The sequence below is a fragment of the Terrapene carolina genome, unplaced genomic scaffold (genome assembly GCF_002925995.2).
Source record: "Terrapene carolina triunguis isolate 2854851 unplaced genomic scaffold, T_m_triunguis-2.0 Scaffold833, whole genome shotgun sequence".
NCBI lineage: Eukaryota > Metazoa > Chordata > Testudines > Emydidae > Terrapene > Terrapene triunguis.
Window position 1 is genome coordinate 2,676,275 of NW_020665184.1, and position 21,051 is coordinate 2,697,325.

Below are 21,051 nucleotides of genomic sequence, written 5' to 3' on the forward strand. Positions count from 1 at the left end.
TTCATAAACGCAATGTTGTGTCCTGAAGTTGGCGGGGTGAGGGCGGTAGGGAAACTCTGCCGCTTAGAAACCACGGCAAGTCACTGTTCGCTGGGGCCACTTCCAAGCTAGGGGGGCCCGGCGGAGTTCTTCAGTTCGATCACACAGCATTTGCAATGACTGAGGGAAGAAGAAAATAGCACCTGGGTTCATCCTATGCAAGCCCAGTCCAACTCCATAAGATCTTTGCTTTTCGAGGAGAGGATCATCTCCCCCTCTTTCCCCAACTCTGATTTCCAGGGGAAGGGGGTATTCTGCTGGGGGTGTGGGGGCTGACAGTGGTGTTACACCTCTTGCACGGACTGTAGCGTTCACCAGGCTTTGTTCCCAGCACAACAGCCAGGCCGCAGCCCCTCTTGGCGCTTTAGGGGGACGGAGATGGAGCTATGTTCTCTTGTCTGGCCGAAGCTGGGCTGTTGTCTAGATATAAACAAAGCAGAATCCCCAGGAGCAGGATCAAATGGGTTTAAGTGATTGGGGGGGGCAGCGATGGTTCTCGGAAGAGGTGGCTCATCAGAAGAAAGGCCGGGAGGGAGCCGGTCGCCTGGTCACAAGAGAGAAGAAAAACACCATTGAAAGGTTTCTCAGCTGAGAGTGTTGGTGGGGGCTGGCTGTGGGAAAGGAATCTCAGTCCCGGCTCCTGCCGGTCAGGACTGGGAGCTGGTTACAGCTGCCTGGGGGAGACCCCCTAGACTGGAGCAGCCCCCTTGGGGAAGTGGTGGAAGGCCCAGCGCCGTGAACACAGCTACTGCCGTGGAGATCAGGCCAGGAAGGCTCGGCCCTGGGAGTGACCTACAGTGGAGGTTGAAGCTTTTTCTACCTGGAACTCTCTAAAGAGCTCCCAGCAGAGAGCAGCTGCCTGGTTCTAGCTTCATCCTACTTCCTGCTGGGGAGGAGTGGCTTGAGCACAGAGGATGGCTGGGGTCTAGGCTGTCATGTCCGTAAGTGAATCACTGACTCAGTGCCTGACTCTGTGAAAGGGGAGCAGCTGCCGTCCTAAGGCGCTTTGAGACCTGCAGCTGGGCTACGGCAAAGCGTCCCTTCTTGAAGTCAGGGCCAGGTGGTTAGGTTTGCCCCCAGTAGGGTTGAGGTGGTTGATTTAAATCACCACTTCCCCATCAGCCTAGTAGGAATGCAGCCACCTTCCATCGATTCCCTCTTCCTTTGGGTTGGGTGCCTGAGTCTGAGACAAAAGCCTCCGGTGACTCCTCAGCCAGGCTCCAGCCTGACCCACGCTGGTCCAATGGGGATTTTCCTACCTAGGGCTGCTGTGAGTCTAGAGAACAGCAGCTGGGGCAATCGCCAACCAACTGCAGCGAGGCCCTGGGCCGGTTTGCAGAGACGAGCCAACTGGCTGGGGTCTGCTCTTAGCCACAGCTGTAAATGAACGAGTGCAGGATTTCAACTGTCACCCCAGCTTCACCCCCGGGAAGCGCAAGGACCCGTTTCCCACAAAGCAACTGCTAGATGGCCCCGAGTGGTGCCTAGCTAGAACCGAGAGGGGTTTCTGCTGCTATTGCAGGAGGGCAGGGGCTAAAGATTCCTACTTAGCACATGACCTGTGCTCCCCTGGCAGAGACAACTCCGTGCAGGTCAGGCCATGCTCCCTGGGAGACAGCAACTTCCCTCCCAGGCAGGGCATCTAAAACGTCCGCACAGGGACGCAGAGCACTGCCACTGCCGCACACACTTGCTCTTCTCCTGAGCGGGTTGTGGCAGCTTAGCCTCGCTGCTTCCAGCGCCCACCCTGCTGAGCTGTGGTGGAGGAGCCTGTTCTTAGCAAACAGCACCATCCGGCGGCACCATGGGGGTTACAGCTTTAATCCACAGGCCTGCAGCACTGTCTAGGGACCAGCCTGCTCAGTTCTTGCGCAACTCCCATTCTAGCTCCTCGTTCTTACAAATCCAGGCTGGTTTGCCTAAATCAAGGGCTGCTGCAATTCCTTGCGCCTGCATCGAGAGGACGTTCCTTGGCAGTGGGGAAAGGACAGAGAAGCCTGACAAACAACAGCCTATTCTCAAGTATCCAAGATGTCTAGGTGGGACAATTAGCCCACCCTTGCTTACCCCAACACCACTCCGGCTCAGCCCTAAGGCTGGCAGTGCAGGCAAAGTGACTAGGAAAGGGGGGAGCAGTAGCTCACCCCAGCTCTTTGCTCCCCGAGAGTTCTGTTTCACTGACACTAGGCTATGCCCCCACCAGCGAATCCAACACTGGTGCCAGCTCTGCAGCCTCTCCCTTGTGGAGCAGGGGTTGCTGTAGAAGGGCTTCAGGCCCAGGCTACGGCCATCAGGCCGCCCTGGAGCTCACCAGCAGCTCGCATGGAACTTAGCTGTGCCATGAAGAAAGTACAGAAAAGAGCAAAACTGAAACGCAACCGGGGTGGCTGCCAGATCTGGGGGGGAGGGATAGTGCAGGGTGTTTGAGAGCTGGAGGCTTTGAAGAGATCCCTGACAAAAAGGAGGAAGAGGCTGGTTGATTTAAGAAGAAATGTTGCCATGCAGCCCGAACCTTGGTAAAAATATGGTTGAAACCACCTACAATAGCGCTGGCTGATGGAAATTTTTCAAAGCTGCTTAAGGGAAAAGGGGCTCAGATACCAGGTGATGGGCAGCTGTGTACTCAGAAGAGATGTGGATGCTTGGTCTGTGTTTGTACAGCACAACAGAGCCCTCCTCCATGACCGGAGCTCCTCCACCGCAACAAATAAACGCCTCTTTCCCATGACATCACAATGGGAACTGGGTCTGAACTGGGCCAGGGAGGCTTTTCACAACAGCTGACCCTTGAGGCGGATTGCGTATTGCCATGGTCACAAGAGGAGCATCGGACTTTCAGCTGTAGGTTCTCCAAGCTCCTTGGTATCCCTGTGAGTGCTTTAACGAGATGCTGCACGGCCCCTTCTCCCCCAGGCTCCCCCCTTCAGGAACAGACAGAAGGAGAAAAGAAGGGAGGAGGAGGCAGAAAACACACCACAAAGTGCCAGAGAGACTTGCCACCAGCTGATTTTTTTCCCTTTATTTTTTAGTTTATTAATAGGATACAGAGTGGAGGCACTTACACAATCAGCAAACTGAAGGAACAGGAGAGAAGTGGACTGGGGTTTGTAATCAACACGAGATGAGAGAGAGGTTCCAGAGCCCACTTCACACACGAGAACATCAGGGAGAGCTAGCAGGAGGCGGAACAGAGGCAATTGGATTTTGTAAAAAACAGACAAGCAAAGGGACCTCAGGAACCCCTGCGCAGGCAGCTCGAATGGCCAGAGCATCGATGGGAGTGGGCTAAGGACTGCATTGCACAACAGCCTAGAACAAAGCAGCTGCTGCTAGTGCAAGGAAATAGTGACAGTGTTGAAGACAAGCAGCAAGCCAGGCTGCCCCCTGCTGGAGCCAAGTTTTAATGGCCAGCAAGTTGCTAGGCATGTTTTTGGTTTGCAAGTTTGCTTTGTGAAGCCGGCAGCATGGCTGCCCGGGCCATGTCAGCTCGCACTCCGCCACCGTGCCGTCTCCATACAAGCGTTAATGCTTTTGGTTACCAGCGCCTGCGCTAAGGTTCAAATGCCAACGCCAGGAAGCAGTTCGGGTCCCCTCCCGCCACGCAGGAAGGGGAGAGGCCACGATGAAGACAGGCTCTTTGAAACAAAGGTTATTTAAGGCAGGCTGGTTCATGGATCTTTTCCATAGTTCTCTGGCTAGAGGATGTTGTTGGGCGAAGTATCAGCCCTACAGGTTCTCAGAGAGCAGAGGGTTGGGCTTGAACCGGATTAAAAAAACCCCAAACACCTCAAGATTTTACAATTAATAGTCTTTAAAAATATATATTTATATATATACACACACACACACATACACGCACACGCACGCACAGCCTCTGCTTCTGGCCCTGGTGTGGAGTGCTTTGCCAAGGTACCCGAGAAGGCACTGCTCAAGCACAGCTCGAGGGAAGGGGAGGTGCGTGGAGAGGCACAGAACGGATACTACGCCAAAGCCTTCCACAGCAAGTTTCCAGTTGCTAAACGCACTCCCTCAGCTTCCTCCCCAGTGAAGAGTCACATGCCCACGGTGCAGTACAGCCTCTCTCTCCTGGGCTAGATCCATGTACATAGCACTGTGGGCATCACAACCTCCCTTCCCCCATCCGACAGGAGTCACACGTTCTCCACCTGAGCTTTTGGACACCAGGGCCTGTTACAACCCCGGGCTGCCCACCAGCAGGAGGGAAAACACATCTGGTCTTTCATGGACATTGGCTGTGGAGCTCCTGGGAGTTTTGCTCCTAGAAAGGCTTCAGACAAGCCTTTGTCCACAGCCTGCGCTAGCCCTCAAGCCTGCCCCCAGCTGTCCAAGCCCTGGCTTTCGGTTACGAGACCCTCTGCTGCTCCAGCTGGCCTAGGACCCTGACCAAGTGGAGAACGAGCAAAGCAACCAGCTAGTGACAGAAGTTGCTACTGACACAGAACCCCGCCTGCTACTTTGGCGCTCTGCATGTCTCCCTTATGCTCATTCCATGGCCCATTTGGGGCCCCACCTGGCTTGGTATTTTGCTCATCCGATTGGGTTTGCTGAGGCTCATCAGCCCAGGGCCCTTTGGCTAAGTGCTTCTTTCACAGAACACAATCCAAGTTTGTCACTTACTAGCTGAACATAAGCCCCAATTGGGGGCCTGGGCACAGGGGCAGATATTGCATGAGGAATACCTGAGGTTCACAATCAGCCAAGCACCTCCTGACAAAGGGCTAACCTGAAGAGTCTGCTCCCATTTGGGGTGAATTAGGATTGAATTAGCAAATCACTATCTGCAGTCCCATTATTTCTCATATATAAATCTTCCTCCACGCTATAGAACTGAAATATAGCCTATGATCAGATTAGCAATCAAGTTTAGGGAAGGGCCTCAGGGAGGGGGGAAATCATTAAGTGTTTTATATAGAATATATTAACAATACAAAACAATTCTGGCTGGCTGAGGGGGGTGGAAGAGGAGCCAGAGACAGAAATCGGATCAGCCTGAATAGCAGGAGTTTAAGGAGATTCTGTGCAGAGAGAGAAATAGGACAGTCTGTTTCAACTGCCTTTCAGAACTCCCGTCTCTACTTCCTACATTCAGACGATCCCAAGGCAAGAACCCAGCTGGGGTTCATTGTGTGTTATTCAACAAAGTGCAAAAGTCAACCCCCAAAATAGAATCCTCTGCTTTTTATGACATCGTGGCGGTGGTGGGGGCGCTGAGTTGCGCTGGGGTATTCGTTCCGAGGGGTGGTGGTTCTCCTGAACCAGCCCCCCAGAGTGTAATGCCAGTTACCCACTTCCTAGCTGGGAAAGAGCAGAGAGCTGTGGGGAGAGGGGAGGGCCATCAGGACAAGGAACACAGCGACTGCCCTTAACAGACGCCATTGGTATTTACAAGGAAGGAGCCTGCTGTGCCCATCCCAGAGAAAGTCCACCAGGCTAACAGGAATTGGCCTTGGCTAGAACCACTCTGCAGAGCTGATCACAGTCGTAAGGTTTTTTAAACAAGAAATTAGACATGGGAGACGAGGGGGGGATTTCCCCTCTTCCTCCCCGCCCCAGACAGCAGGTGTGGGGCAGCCGCACCAGGCACACAGGAGTCACTAGCAGCCCCCCAGGGGGCTAGTCTAGCAAGGAGGGCTCAGCCGGTCGGATAATGGTTGGCCGGTTCGGCGCTGCGGGGGGTCTTCTGCTGCAGAGAGAATGGGAAGAGGTGAGAGCAGTAGGGAAGGGGCAGCTAACATCCTGGGCGCTGTGTGGACAGAGGGCTAGCGAGAGCCCCGCCTGCCCTGGAGCCAGAGGGCTCCGGGATCCTGTGCCTGGAGCGGATTACTGAGGAGGGCTGGGTGCAGCGCTGCAGGCCCGCTGTCCTCTCCCAGCACCACCCTGCCAGGGCACAGGCTCAGCTGACTCCAGAGCCTGCTGCAGGACTCCTCGATGGCCTTTGTGCTGCTGAGCTGGCTCCACTCTCCAAGGGGGACCCCGGCACTTGTCGCCTGGTGCTACCCCAGGGCACTGCTCCAGGGGCTGTAAAGGGAGGGGGGGTGGCAAGGGGTCATACAGGGGCACAAGTGACCACAGCATGAAACGGAGTCAGGGCAGCTCTTTCTGCTGCTGGGTCAGAGCAGACCTGACACTCAGCCCTTGGGAGCTGCCTCTGGACTGGGCAGGAAGGGGGAGCTAGTCACCTGCAGTGGCCTCAGGGCACAGCGCCTGCTGGGAGGGGAGCCGTTCCTAACCCTGTCGCTCAGGGTTTGCCTGGAGACAAGGCAAGTACGAGGGACCTGCTGCCTCGGTCATTCCTGTATGACACTGAAACACTGTCTGTCCCATGGGAATCCGACCTCAGATACCTGCAGCACATCCACTCTAGGAGGGGAAGGGAGATGGACGGATGCACACAAAGGCACCCCTCTGCCGGTAATAAGGGACCGAATTCTGCCCTCAATCAAAGCAGAAATCGCTCAGACCTGGCCTGAGCTGCAAGGCTGGGATCCCAGCTCTGGGGTTTGAGACAAGCTCAGCACCTCCCACAAGCCATGTGACCCCAGTATGGCTCCAGCTCTGGTAACAAAAGAGCCCTGCTACCACCCTCTGCGCTGGCATGTCTCACGCCACCCAAGGCAGACTGGAGCCCCAGCACTGAGCCAATGGCTGGAGACATGCCAGGAGGTCCAGGGATCTCTTACCTGGGCACGCCCGGGGGAATGCCAGGCGGAATGCGTGCCGGCCGTGATGGAATCTGAGGAGGGGCTGAGAAGGGATCGTTATTAGCAGCAAATACGTTCTGAGGTCCAGGACGCGAGGGGATGGGGGGAGCCACAAAGGAAGAGAGACTCCCTGCAGGGGCAGGGATCAAAGGGGGGCCTGGAGTTGGGCCCCTCACAGCTGGGGGCCTGCCTGGCGGCAGCACGGTGGAGGTAGGTCTGCGCTGGGGCGTCGGGCTGCAGGGGAAAGGAAGTTCAGCAGAATGAGTGTCTCCATCCCTAGCGACAGAGTTAGGTGCTTATCTGGCCCTCCTCCCCACCCGACCATTTCCAGCACCCCCCGGGCAGGAGGGGTCTCCCGTTCCGAGGCACAGGGCAGCCGAAGTCACTGGCCCAAGGGTGTCTAGGGGAAGAGCCAGGAACAGAGCCCAGGTCTCCAGCTTGCCAGGGCTTTACCCACTAGGCCATCTTTCCTCAACCCCATTCCCACCTCAAATAGCTCCTTGCCCCTCCGCTCCTTCCAGTGTCCCCATCCTCGCTTAGAAGCAGCGTGGCAAGAGTCTCCCACGCCACCCGCTCCCTGGTTACCTGTACCTGCTCCCACTCTGCAGCCAGGCGTCATCCACGGGCGGCGGGACCGGCGTGGAGACCGTACTGGTGCTGATGTCCCCGATGATGTGCAAGGCCTCCTTCAGAGCATGGTACATCCGCAGCATGTCGTCCCTCCTCTGCGCCTGGTCGGCCGACTCCTCCATCAGACTGTTCTGGTCTGCGGAGGAGTACAGGTAGGCCAGCAGCTCCGAGTGGATGAAATCCTTGGTCTGCAGAGATGGGAGCAAGGGAACCAACATGCAGGTGGCAGTTAAGTTTGAGCCCATTAAGCTTGAGTACGGTCTAGTGGTTAGGGCAGGGAAAGCCGGGAGTCAGGTCTCCTGGTGTTATCCTAAGCCACTGTCACTGGATTGCTGTAGCAGTCTGGGACAAAGCCAGGAATCACACACTGGCCTTACACGCTTTACCCCTTGATTTTGGTAAGGCAGGGAGTTCAGGACCAAAGGGTCATTAAAATATCTCAGCACGGGAGTATCTGATGCAACTGATCTTACCCCTGGTGCTGAAAGGAGTCGTGTCCCCAGTGACAAGCCCAGAGGTTCCCCCCTCTAACGAACAGGCCATGGCGAGGACAACGCAGCCCCAGGTGCAACCCACTCACATTGTTTATCATGAGGTGCATTATGGTCTTTGGCATGAGGTCCCGGATGGACTTGTTGATGATTCCCACGTAGGAGTCGACAAGGTTGCGGATGGTCTCCACCTGGCGCTCCAGCTGCGGGTCCATGGAGAAGGTGTTCTCTTGGGCCCCATCCTCATTCTCCACCTGCTCAAGGAAAGCGGGTCAGTCACTCGGGGATTCTGCAGATGCCCAGGTTGGAGCTGTGGACAGTGTCCCCCTTAAGAACTGGTGAGCGCATCCCATGCATTGGTTGCTCCTGTGCCAATTTCACAGAACTTCCCAGCTCATCATCTAGTATTTAGTATCAGGGGGCAGCCGTGTTAGTCTGTATCCACAAAAACAACGAGGAGTCCGGTGGCACCTTAAAGACTAACAGATTTATTTGGGCCTAAGCTTTCGTGGGTAAAAACTCCACTTCTTCAGATGCATGGAGTGAGAATTACAGATGTATATTTATAATTTACAGATGCAAGCATAAATAGACACTAAGTATATTTATGCCTGCATCTGAAGAAGTGGGTTTTTACCCACGAAAGCTTATGCCCAAATAAATCGGTTAGTCTCTACGGTGCCACCGGACTCCGCGTTGTTTTCATCTAGTATTTGGACTGCAGTAGCATCCTGAGGGCCCCATTGGGTAAGGTGCTCTACGTACCCACCCCCACCCAGAGAGCTCAGTTTGGGGCGTGACTAACAAGTTCAGGTGCCCAGCTTGGCCCTATAAACAGGCCTGATTTTCAGAGGGAGGGAGTTCATTTTGCAAAAGTCAGGCCCCGTTAAGGGGGTCTTAAACGAGGCACCCCAAAAAACCCACACATCGCTTTTGACAATCTTGGCCTTCATCCTCCTCTCTGCAGAGCAGAGGCTGCCATCACAGCGATGAACTGCCGACGAGAGGGAAAGGAGGTACGTCTGCCGTTGGCAAGGAGACATGGTGGTATGGGAGAGGCTGTGGGCTCATGGACTGGGACTCGGGTGACCTAGGTTCTAAACCCAGTTCTGCCACTGACCTACTGGGTGAACCCGGCCAAGTCACTTGACCTCTGTGTCCCCGCGCCCTCTGACTGGCCTGTTCAGACTGGAATCTCTTCGGAGCCTGGAGCTTTTACAGCGTTTAAGGCCAGAAGGGACCATTCGATCACCTAGCCCAGCCTCTGGGATAGCACAGGCCAGAGAATTTCCCCAGTTATTCCAGTCACTTGTGTTTGGCTAAAGCAGGGGTCTTAAACACACGGCCCGCGGAGTTCTTTGCTGCGGCCCGCCAAGCTCCCTGCGCCCCCCCACCCCCCCGCGAGTTATTTCCTGCGGCCGCCAAGCTCCCCTCACTGCCACGCCCCCCTTTCTCCCCAGCGCGCCGCGTTCCCGCTCTCTGCCTACCTCCAGGTGCTTCCCGCTGCCAAACAGTTGTTTGGCAGCACTCAGCACTTTCCAGGAGGGAGGGGGGAGGAGCGTGCTATGGGGAGGGGGCAGGGCAGGGGTGGGGATTTGGGGAAGGGGTGGAGTGGGAGCAGGACTGGGGGCAGCGTGTGTGTGCGCGCGCGCGCGCCTGTCCGTCGTGGTCATTTGGGTTTGAGACCCCTGGGCTAAAGCATCGTCCAGGCTGGATCTGCAGCCATCACGAGGGGGAGAGTTCACCACCTCCCCTGGGAGCCTGCTCCAAGGTTAACCACTCTTCCTAGGCCTCTGTGCACTGGCCTAATCTCTGCTAGGGCCTCTAGGTATTACCGGAATACACCAAACACTGGACAAGCCTGAGTGGGGAACCTATGCTAGGAGTCAATTTTTGACACTCCTGTACTTGCAGCTGCTGGCAGCCCCCACACTGGCCCTCCCAGCGGGCACCCCCAGCCAGTTCCAGGATATCATCAAGGAAAAGGGAATGTTTACTTGGTCTTTCTCTGGATAAACACCAGCCCGGAGGAAGGAGGCTTTCCAGCTGTCCACATCTTCCTGGGAGTCACAGGCCAGCTCAATCTGACGGAGATCTTTATACACATTCCTAGGCACGAAGAAACAGTGGGGGTATAATCAGAGGGAAGGAATTCCACAATCATGGCCTGGTGGGCCATCTCTATTGTTGGCCTAGACCAGGCAGCCCAAGGCCACTGACAGAATCCACCATCCCAGCTGGTACATGCAGGATCCCTTTCCTACAGGGCTCGGTGCTAACGCAAGGCCTCAGACTGGGAAGTCTGAAATCCCTTCAGAAAGCCTGTGTAAATATTGGCAGCTTTTCCTTCCTCCTAGGATAATCCTCATTAGATCACAGCTGCTCCCACCTCCCACACGCCACCCACTGGGCACGCTCCCCCTGGCTAAGCCTGGCGCGCCACCTGTCTCAAGATGAGCGCCCACCACCCCAAATGGAGTCAGAGTCGAATTAACCAGTACGGCAAGTGATCCAAGCGTTGCCAAGCACAGAAGGGCTAGGGCAGCCTTTTCCAGAGTGTGGGGCGCTAGCCCAAAAAACTAACTCTCCAAAGCGGCTGCTTTAATTGGAGGGGAAGGGAAAGAGTTTTTCGTCGTCATGGTTGCAAAGGAAGCCTCCAAAGCACAACTGATGCAGCAGTAAGGACTTGAGTTTGAGAGAGCCTGAAACAGTTGCTGGAGAGGGACGAGTTGTCCCATTCACCAGCGCTGACTGTTAACAGTCTTGGTCTTTGGAATACCAAGAGCACATCAGAAAGGGGCCATGAGACATGAATCTCCTCGGCCATCTCTACGTACAGTATACGCCGGGTGCCCAGCTGTTTGGGACAAGGCCTCCCCTCGTGGTGGGGCTAAAGGGTAGGCGGCATAATCGCTTGTTTCCCTGACGGGTTCAGCTTTCAGGAGCCTGGGAAACACTGTCAAAGCTCCCTCAGGGTCTGTCTCCACATTCCCTACCTTTGCTCCGTGTTGAAGATGGCAAAGACGTGTTTGTTAGACATGAAGCCCTTCTCCACATCCCGGATTTTCAGATTATCCAAGGGCAACATGTATTTCTTCTCCTTTTCCTGAAAGGGGGAAAAAGGACAAGAATGAGCGTGAGCTGGGACCTGGGCAGTGTTTCCTCCCCAGTCTAATTACTCTCCAACATCCATCCCGTGGCACATAGTGAAGTTGAGTCCCTCGGCCGAGCGGACCAGGTTTTTCCTCCACCTCACAGCAAACCTCGTTTGAGGCACAGACTCATTTCGGCTGAGCTACTAGGTTGGTTCATAGGAACTGCCAGTCCAGGGGCCCCATCGAGTCGAGTATCTGGACTCTGACGGAGGCCAGTACCAGCTGCTTTCAGAACCACCAATGTTCAGGAGACGGTGACGGGATAACTTGCCTCCAGGGACAGTTCCCACCGAACCTCAAGTAGTTTGGAAACCTTGATGCTTCGCATCCACCGAAGTGCAGGAACACACAGCTCTGCAATGCAGTGCTCTCTAGATCCAGGCTGACAGTCCCCAGCCCTAGCATCGGAGTCTAAATTATTAACCACAGACTAAAAATGTCATGCAGATACTTCTCCACACAGTCCTAAGGGCCCCGGGCTTAGTTAGTTTCAACATAAATGTTACCTTTCTCTAAGGAGGTGCTAGAACAGAAACTACGTTTGTCGGGAGGGGGATCCGGTCCCCTGCAGGCCCCATGGGTAGTACTGGGCCTTTATGCCAGCTGCAGCACAGCTGTAAACCCATTTTGCATTGCAACAGCCATATGAGGGCTGGGCAGCCTAATGGAACGTATGCGAGTGCCCTCCGAGTCCATGTGTCTCTCCCACTCCCCTTCCAGGAGAGCGGGAGAAGCGGTTTTAGGAATCTGGCACAAAGGACACTGCTTATTTAACAGGCTGCAGGCCAGTGAAGTGAGGGGCCACCCAACTGAGTCACACAAGCCGTCTTGCTGCCGAAACGCCACATCTGGAATTGTTTATAACTCCAACTGCCCTGTGTCTCCAGATGCTGCGCGCACACAGCCCCAAAAGTGACGTTCTCCTTTGTAGAGAGGCCACGAACCTAAACCCTCCCCCCACAGCCACCCCCCACCCCTCCGTATGATTTCCTGAAAAACCCACAACTTTTTTCCAGACTGGATTTGGTTGCAGGCTTTGCCACGTCAGATGAGACAAAGCGGATCCTTTTCACCGAACAGCTTCTCTTATAAAAACCCGGGAGGGGGAAAAAGGGGGAAAAAAAAGCAACCCACAAAAACCATGGATGCCATGGGAGGTTTGAAACCGATTCCAGCCCAGCCTGCCCAGTGTTCAGACTACCTGTTCAGGAGGCTATAAAGGTGTACAGTAGTCTGCACATTGGTTAGATTGGGTTTGGTAAAGCAGCACCCGGGAGCAGCTCAGCGGACCCAGGTAAGGCAGGCAACGTATGCAGCGGCTAGAGGCTTCGCTTGCCCTCGTTTTATCGTAAGCCTTGGAGCAAATGTTTATCGTTAGCTGTTCTGATCAGCTAGAATTAACCAGGTGCAGGAGTTCTTATGGCTGCTCCAGTCACAGATGGGTTAGTCAGATTGATGTTTAAACCCATGTTGCTTTATGGTTCCATATTTAATACGCTTTCTCTCGCATTTGCCTAGACCAGTGCTTTTTTTAAAGTGCTTTTCCAGCGCCAGCGGCTGCTGGGTGTTTCTGGAAATTCTCTGCAAGCAGCAGCTCATTTCTAGTGGCATGGGGGGTAGGCAATTTGTGCCTGCTGAATACAGAGCCTCATTCATCTGCAGCCTGCTGGTTCTCATTACCCACAGCAGAGGGGCCAGACAAGCGCCCCCAGAGAGGCCTCCCCACAGGAAACGGGCTGCCTGGGATGGGGGTAGGGGAATAGGCTAGAATGAAATGTATCAGTTCTACATGTTTCCTTCTCTGTTAGGAGGTCAATTTAAGGTTTTTTAACCTATCTAGATTTACAGCCTCTCTGCGAGGAGAGGTTAATCTTTGCAGCTTGCTTGGAAGATAAAGGACAAGAACAAAGAACATCTGGGTCTTCCTCAGGTAAGGGGGCTGCCTCCTGGAGCTGCTGTTAAACTGTACAGCGAGACGGGGAAATAAAGTTCTGTTAACATCTCCTTTTCTGAGCAGCATGTTCACAGAAACGAGAGCCCCCCGCTCACAATCTCTCTTCTGCCCACCGGTCCATCTCTCTCCATCCAGCCCTGCACCAACGCCAAGCCACTGGAGCCTGGCTGCGAGACGGGTGACACGGGGAGGGAAAAATATCCGTTTTTCAGACTGTGGGGGTGGAAGTGCTGGAAAATGTGAGTGTGGCGTCTCTGTTCCAGACACTGGGGAGTGGTGCTTAGAAGGGACGCTGCCTCTGCTGCTTCTTCCAGCCCCTGCAGTTGACAGGAGCACAGGCTAGGATACGACAGATACCCCTTCTGTTCGGAGCTCTGGCCCGATCTCCCTAGCCGAGAGGACTAAGCCCAAAGAGGCACCAGCTTTCACCAAGACCTGCCAGACTGGTGTAATGAATTTAAATTTCCAGGCAGAAGCAGGGGACTATGGGGACTGATCCAGTGAGTGTTAGGGAAGCAGCATGGCCTAGTGGCCAGAGTACTGGCTGGGGACTCAGGACTTCTGGGTTCTATTCCCAGCACTGCCACTGGCCTGCTGGGTGACTGTAGGCAAGTCACTTCCCTCCCTGTGCCTCAGTTTGCCCATCTGTACAATGGGGCCAGTGATCCTGACCTCTGAAAAGCACTAGGTAAGAGCCAGGTGTTATTCAGTAACAATTCCCTGCGTCCAGTTGGCCGAGAGGCCCCCCAGGTTGCATAACAACATGGCAATTTTGTGCCCACACAGTAGTGATGCAAATCCCTCTGATCTGACAGGCTACTGCAGTCTGAACACCCCAGCCGCCTGCCCACACCACACATGGCCATCTCCGCTTCCGAGCGCCACTATCCCTTCCTCCAGGGACCAGGAGAGACAACGAACAGCCGCGAGTTCAGTGGATCTGGCGCGCTAGGGGCACCCGGCTAGCCAGTGGCCAGCTACTGCCAAGCCCAGATCACATTTGTCTAAGCCTGAAGGCACTCCCTGTCCACTCGAATAACCACATGCGGGAGGCACGCAGTGCCACCTCAGCACGTGGTTACTATCCCAGCAAGAACCTCCTGAGTGACTGTGGAGAGGATGCTGCCAAGGGTGAATTTTCAGACACTGCCCCAGCATAGAATACTCGGAGCGCTCCCAACTCCCACGAGACTGCAAAGCCCCACAAGACGGCAATGAATGCCGAGAGGTTTGACTTTAGCAGCCAGCCCCAGGACACACTGCTATGAGGCGTGTCAGACCCACACTCGCCAGCTAGCGGCTTCCCTTAGGTTAAGGCTAAGCCCCTACAATGAAGCGGATTCCCCCACTGATTTTTACTTGGTGAAACTCACTCCACCTCCTGTACCTTTCTGGCTCTCATGCACTGGCACAGCCCTGCAATGTTTAAACCCAAATGACTGTTCCACAGACGCTGGTTATTAAAAAGCCTCCTAAATCTCTCTGAACGACTCTGCAGTGTCCCTAGCTGCAATGGCTGGGAGAATTCTGCATCTTGGGCGATTGCAATTTCCCTTGGTTAGGGCGCGTGTGCACACACGGGGTTTGAACCGCGGAGAGTTCCCTATGAGCTCAGGACCCCTTCAGGTCTGAAATCTTGTGTATTTCAGTGTGTGGCTGTTCAGTGGAGGTGAGGGGGGTCCTGTTCTCTCTACTAGCCCAGGGGTTAATGATTTTGGAAGCTTCTTGCAATGCTGGTTACATCAGACAAAAACCACCGAGACACTGGGGTAGAGACGTGGTTATGAGGAACTGTTTGGCACTTGCAGTCATCCCTGTGTGAGATACGCTGCCCCCACTAGACCAAGGCAGCTGCCTCTTGTATGAGTCCCACTAGCTCCACTTCTTATCTGCTGTTTACACAACTGACAGCTCCCTGGGAGTGTCTGGAGACATGGAATGTGCTGGCTGGGACCCTGCTGATTCAGAATGGCTGCCCATATAGTGACAAGAAGTCTGGGTCTTATTCCTGGGTGCACTTTAGCACACAGGGAGATGGCCGGGCATCACTGACAGTCCAGTGGGGTCGTCAGCAGAACCTTCCATGGATTCAAACCCAGCAAAGCAAGCCAACACACAAACCAGCCGCCTTCGGGCCCAGCGCAAGTCCATACTCCAGCTATTCCTGAGGGGAGTCAGCCAAACTTTACCACACTGGATTCAGGAGAAGGGTATGAGCCAAAGCATCTTTTGGGACTAGCCCATGCTCCCCTCAGTTTCACAGGCAGCTGAATTTGGTAACTCTCTGCCCTGCCAATCCCACATGCCCCTACCACAGCCTGGGTCCTGTGGCCATGCCCACCACCTTGCTCAGAGAGCAACAACCGGGTTCTAAAGCGATGGCAGGAAAGCAGTGACTGGGAACAGCCCCAGAAGCTCACAATGAACCCAGAGGTTTGACTTTAGCAGTCAGCCCCAGGACACTCACGATCGGCAACGGTGACAAACTCCAGGGGAAGTGGCTGCTCAGTCATGTTCTTCTAGACATTCCCATAATGCAGCTAGAATTCAAGGGTTTGAATCCCAGGGCTGGTCGGCCCCCCCCCCCCAGGGTTTCTGTAGTGACGCTACAAGCTGCAAGTCAACCCAACAGGTTTCACCAGTAGCAGTTTAATCACAGAATATCGGGGTTGGAAGGGACCTCAGGAGCTCTTCTAGTCCAGCCCCCTTAATGAGCTGCTGGTGGTGGTGAAGCGGCACGAGAACATTCACTATGTGCAGAGCGGCAAGGCAGAATGCCCCAAGCCATCTGCTGATCACAAGCACCACCCTTTACTGTCACCAACCAAGCCAATACGCACCTCCTCATCTTTGTACCAGGACAAAGACTCTGCAGTCAGCACGAACCAGTACTCCTTGGAGCCTCCTTTCATTATGCTGATGTTGTTAATCGTCAGCCAGCCCCTGCGGATTACCTGGAGGAAACAAGAGGAGTGGGAAAACGATGGGGCAGGGGAGAGAATAGGTTACAGGCTAGCTTGGAATCCTTATTTTCTGGCCACCCTCTCAACTTTAAGCTGCCTAGAGCAGAGAGGGGTCTGGGGCTTTCAGACTCCTAACATGCTGCTCATCGTTAGCCTGGGCCCTACTTTCCTTCGGAGTCTCGACAGGAGAGTTTGTGGGTAGTGTCTGCCCCATGAAAACCTACCAGTGCTAGGCAGGGAAGCAGCCCCATTCCTCAGAGGGAGCCTGGCACATTTTTCCAGCAAGGAGCCCAAAGTGGGTTTTACCAAGAATAATAAGACAGGCCTGCAGATCTGACCATCTCAGTTGCATTCACACCTAGATTACAGCTCTCCAGGCAGAGGGCGGGGCCCCTTTGGAGAATCCAGACCAGAGAGGCACTGGCCACAGCGTCTGTACGGCAAGACAAAGACAGCTGGCTTATCCCGTGGTGCTTCTGCCAGCCGTCACCAACGGCCTGGGGCACAGAGATGCAGAGCAGATGCACTCAAATCCACCTGGTCATCGCCACTGCGGTATTATGGGGGGGAGAGGAGGGGAGTCTGAGCCCGCCATTTATAGGCTACCCGGGTGCTACTCACCCAAGGGACCAAAGAGCTTTCTGGAAATAAGCCAACCTTAAGGGGCCAGGGCACGGATCCCCTGAATAGCCAGTCCAGGAACGAGGGTATTTGTTCCCCTCATCCCCTTCAGAGCAGGAAGTGAGTCCACACAACCTTGCGCCCCCTTCGAGAATGGCCAGGACAACACTATAGCTAGTTTGAACAGGGGGGTGAGCAACTCCCCCCCTCGACCACCACCTCCATTCTTCCGCTCCCCAAGCTGCACTCACTCACAGCAGGAAGCACATCTGGCTTCCTTCAAGGCTGCCCTGGACTTGCCACTAGAAAGCCTGTGAAACCATCACTCCTGCATGGCCTTCGGAAAGACTGGGCCTCCCCAAGCCAGTGCTGAGTGACACGCATAGGACGGCAACAGCAGAACGGGAGCCGGGGCCAGCCACGGTGAAGCAGTACTGCCCAAGCCCAGCTTCGCAAGCAGCACGTTACGAGACGAGGAGGAAGCAGTGCATTGTCTGGAGGCTTGCACAGCAGCTGGCTTTTCCAGGGCAGGCAGAAGCGTTTCCCGTCACCCAATGAGCAAACAGAGGCCAGCGTGACTCAGACCCCTCTTACGTAGGGCTGGAAGGGACCTTCTAGGTCATCTGCTAGCAGAGGCCGCCCTGCCATATAACCCTGTTCATACGCTTATCTGGATCATCATTTTGACTGGAAAGGGACTACTGCTGGCCAACATCCTCGCCCCCACGCAGCCTGAGGAGAAAGCGGAATTACAGCTGCTAGCACTGGCTGCTCTATAGCCTGTACCATCAACGCTACTGCTAAGGCTCTTGGTAAAAAAACTCAGGCACTGTTCTCTCCCCTGTGTCTTTCCACTGAGGAGAAAGTATCTGGAGACCTCCTCAAAGAACAACCTGAGTCTCAGCTGCTATAATCCCAGTGCTCAGAAATCTACTGAGCCAAATTCATCACTGCTCGGAACACCGCTCGCTCCGCTGAAGCCAGGGGAGGATCTGGTCCTAGAACGTGGGTTTTTGTCCTGGAAGCAATGGACTTCGGAGAGCAACTCCCAGCAGTGGGTTCCCTAGAACAGCCAATGGTATAGAGAAGTCTCCAGTCTGGATATTCCAGCGTTTGTCTTTGCTATCCCTTGCCTTGGTTGAAGTTTTTCATAACCGATCACCACAAAGGCAAGTCTTGGCAGCCCCCGAGGGGCCACTGAAAATTAGTGTCTGAAACCAGAGAGTCGTCATTAGTCCCACTCTCCAGACAATCCCATTTTGTTTTGTACCAAAAAAGCCTTGGGGCTAAAAAGCGGCTCACTGCTCAGCCAAACAGGGCTAGGCTGTGTCCTGTTACGCTGATCTAACTCCAGTGACCGACGGTAGCACTGGAGACTACAATGGAACGGCAGAGCCTGCCCCAAAATACTTGGCGAGGTGAGAATTTTCCAGTGTTTCAAATCAGGAAGGAGTTACTCAGTGCCTTTTGGGCCCCTTCACTGTTGTCGTGCAATAGCTACTGAGAAGAGCACTGCAGGTTACTGCCGAGCTGTCTGAATACAACAGACCCCCTTCCTTTGCCTCTGGAAAGTCTTTCCCGGTCTTGTCCACAGCGTAACAACGTTACCCTACATTACTTGTAACTCTACCTCAGGGTCTTAATGTAAAGGACTACTGTGAAAGCCAATGACACACAACTGGCCCAGCCCAAAGACTACAGCACATGGATACCGGATGCTAGTCTTCTGCTAGTCCTTTTTGCCTGCATGACCCATTTCCAGATGCTAAGGGGACCCAATCACTCAAGCCTGGGTTTTAGTTTCCATTAGATCAGGCCAAACGGCCTTTATCAGCTCTCTGAACATTAAGGTTACCCAGATGCCAGTGAATCTTTGATTTCTGGCCTGCTGAACTCCCCAGGGTGGAGGATTGTCCGGGAAGCCACTTATGATGAACAGCAAACCAATGCGAGTGAGTATGAGAAGCCTGCTATGAACAGCCATTTAACAAGCATCAGATCCTGTAGCAACACCACAGGCTTGGTAAACCCAGAAGAGATTACAGCCTGGAGAACTGTTCTCTGGCCCAACATCCAATTGTTACAATATCCCAAGAATTGGGCTTTAATACCTTCTTTTGAAGCACATTCTACTTTGCTACCCCGCCCTCTTTTAAAGAGCTCACAATAGGATTGATGATCACTTAGTGCCTAGGCCGTGCGCTTCCAGTGGAACAGACTCCACAGCAGTCGGGCGTAGGCCTGGACTAAAGGCATCCACAGGGACTACATTTAGAGGGGCCGAGACGCTTCGACTGTCCAAGTAGGGTTGATCACAGGAACATCGAGGGCTACGGTCACTCTACCCAAGTGCTCTGCACATGTTAGCATCACCCTCCTGGTTAGTAATGCACAGACACGAAGGAAAAGCTTTCAGCACGTGTCTAGAGGGTTGTCTCAAATCAGTCCAACGGATGGATTGGAGGGGGGTAAGTGACCCACATGGTTATGTGGAGAAGAGTTAAACACGCTAGATCTTGGAATTTCTTTGCTATCGCTTATATAGCAGCCACCTGTCAGCAGCAGTGATACGAGCACCAAGAACTTGCGGCTGAGAATCTGACTAGGGCAGGACTTTAGTTCATATTAGCTTCTAGCGCCAGGATTAGTGTGTGAAGCAAGAGAAGCCATCAATTTCATGCCACGATTGTTCCAGATGTTGCTTGGGAACCATTGTCAAGGGAAATCACACTAAGGTTCTTCTCATTGTCAGTGCTGCTCAGGTGGCTACCGACATAAAAGCCACAACAAAGGCAAACATGTTACACACACACACACACACACACAAAGCTCAGTGCGTCGGCAGGCACAGGCTGCTAGAGCTAAAACTTAACTCATACAGATTTTCTGGCGGAGGGAAGGAAGGAGCCCTGAAATTGAGATGGCAAAAAGGAAAGCAGGTTAAAGATTTCACCCCTTAGATTCGCTCCCTTTTAGGTTCTCTTTTAAATTTGAGATTCTGATTCCCATTTAAACAAATCTGAATTTGAAGTGAATTTGGTTTTAAAGGACCAGAGGCAGAAGAGTGGAAGCAGGGTGTCTGACAGGTAGAGAGCATTAGAACGGAGTTGGCTTGTAGGCACAGCGCAGAGAAACAGGGCTTGGGTTGGTGGATTAGTGGCAGAGCCAGAGGCTTACACCTGGCCTCCTGGGAAGGCAATGATCAGCACTGGGGAAGGACAGAGACAGCTGTTTCAGGGCTGGGTGGGAGAGCTGTGGCAGCAGAGGCCCAGACGTTAAGGGATCAATTACGTAGCATGGAGCTAAGAGACTTTTAGCAGAAAGGAAGGACTTACTCCTGGGAGCCAGAAATGCCCTGTTCTAATCTCAGCTCTGGCATGGACTAGCTGGGAGGCCCAGGGCACCTCTCTTGCCCCAACAAACGGGCAAAGTGAGGCACCACTACCAAGCCAGCTCCCAGGAAGGTGGAGCAGATGAGCTCATTTGTACAGTATTCTAGTCACAGAAGCAGCCCAGTAGAACACCCAGAAGGAGAGTCCTTTAAAGACTGAATACTTCCCCTTCATTGATGAGTGAGACCCCACCAGGGAGCACACGAAGCACGTTTCTGGGACTGGCACCGCAGGCGGGATCCCTCTGCAGAGATGGACCGGAGCATGTAAATTCAGCTCTCTTGCCTCCAGCTTTGCACCGCTCCAAATCAGAAGCAGCCCAGTAGGATTGGCAGCTTACGTCCAGGATAGTCAGATCTCCACCTTCCCATCATCGCATTACAATCTGCATTCTTACAGCCAGCGATGGAGGACCAGCCTTGAGGGGACCGAATTGGAGACATGGGAGGCAACAGACAGGCCTTCCGGAGGATTCATTTAGTGCTTTGGAAAGGTCCATGAGATGCCACAAGAAAATGGAAGCAGCACAACTCTGGGAAACTTACAAGATGGCTATTGACGGCTGAGATAGAGGCTTGTAAGTTTCCAAAAGTAGGGAGGAGTCAAGCTGAGATCACTAGAGGGGTACCTGGGCCAGAACCTCAGCTGGTGTAAGTGACTGTAGCTCCATTGACTAATGGGGCAATGCCATTTATGCCATCTTCATGTGGGCAGACTTCCCCAGGGAGAGCATGAATGGGCACTGACTCAACCGTGGGAGGGGTTGGTTTGTCTCATCAGTGACCCCTGCATCAGAACCTGCCTTCTTGCCCGGGACTGGTGCCTTGCAAAATGCCACTAACCTAGGAGGATGTTTGATGGCAAGCAAAGCATTCTTTATGCCGGAGCTGCTGAGGCTTTCGCTGGGCTCATTAGATGCTTCTCTCCTGGGAGCCTGGACCTGCAGATGGTTCAGGGTCCCCTTGGTTTATTTGCCATCTTTAGTGGCAGCTCCACGCAATTCCTTGCTAACTTTTTGTGTTGGAGGATACCCAGAGCAGTGCCAAGGGTTGCTGGAATTCCATAAGGGTACGTGTCATCTTCT

General features: G+C 53.9%; 1 protein-coding gene across 1 annotated transcript in view; it reads right to left on the bottom strand.

Annotated features, from left to right (window-relative positions):
* Positions 1-3,036: 3,036 nt before the first annotated feature.
* The window catches only part of DNM2 (dynamin 2), a 54,705-nt gene continuing 36,690 nt past the window's right edge, over positions 3,037-21,051 (bottom strand). Inside the window, exons 13-20 of the mRNA XM_029913705.1 lie at positions 19,455-19,484; positions 15,832-15,945; positions 10,879-10,988; positions 9,880-9,991; positions 7,972-8,136; positions 7,353-7,579; positions 6,741-6,995; positions 3,037-5,743 (exon numbers count right to left, since the gene is read on the bottom strand). Coding sequence (XP_029769565.1) covers positions 5,674-5,743; positions 6,741-6,995; positions 7,353-7,579; positions 7,972-8,136; positions 9,880-9,991; positions 10,879-10,988; positions 15,832-15,945; positions 19,455-19,484 — 1,083 coding nt within the window. The 3' untranslated portion in view covers positions 3,037-5,673. The remainder of the gene's footprint in view (positions 5,744-6,740; positions 6,996-7,352; positions 7,580-7,971; positions 8,137-9,879; positions 9,992-10,878; positions 10,989-15,831; positions 15,946-19,454; positions 19,485-21,051) is intronic.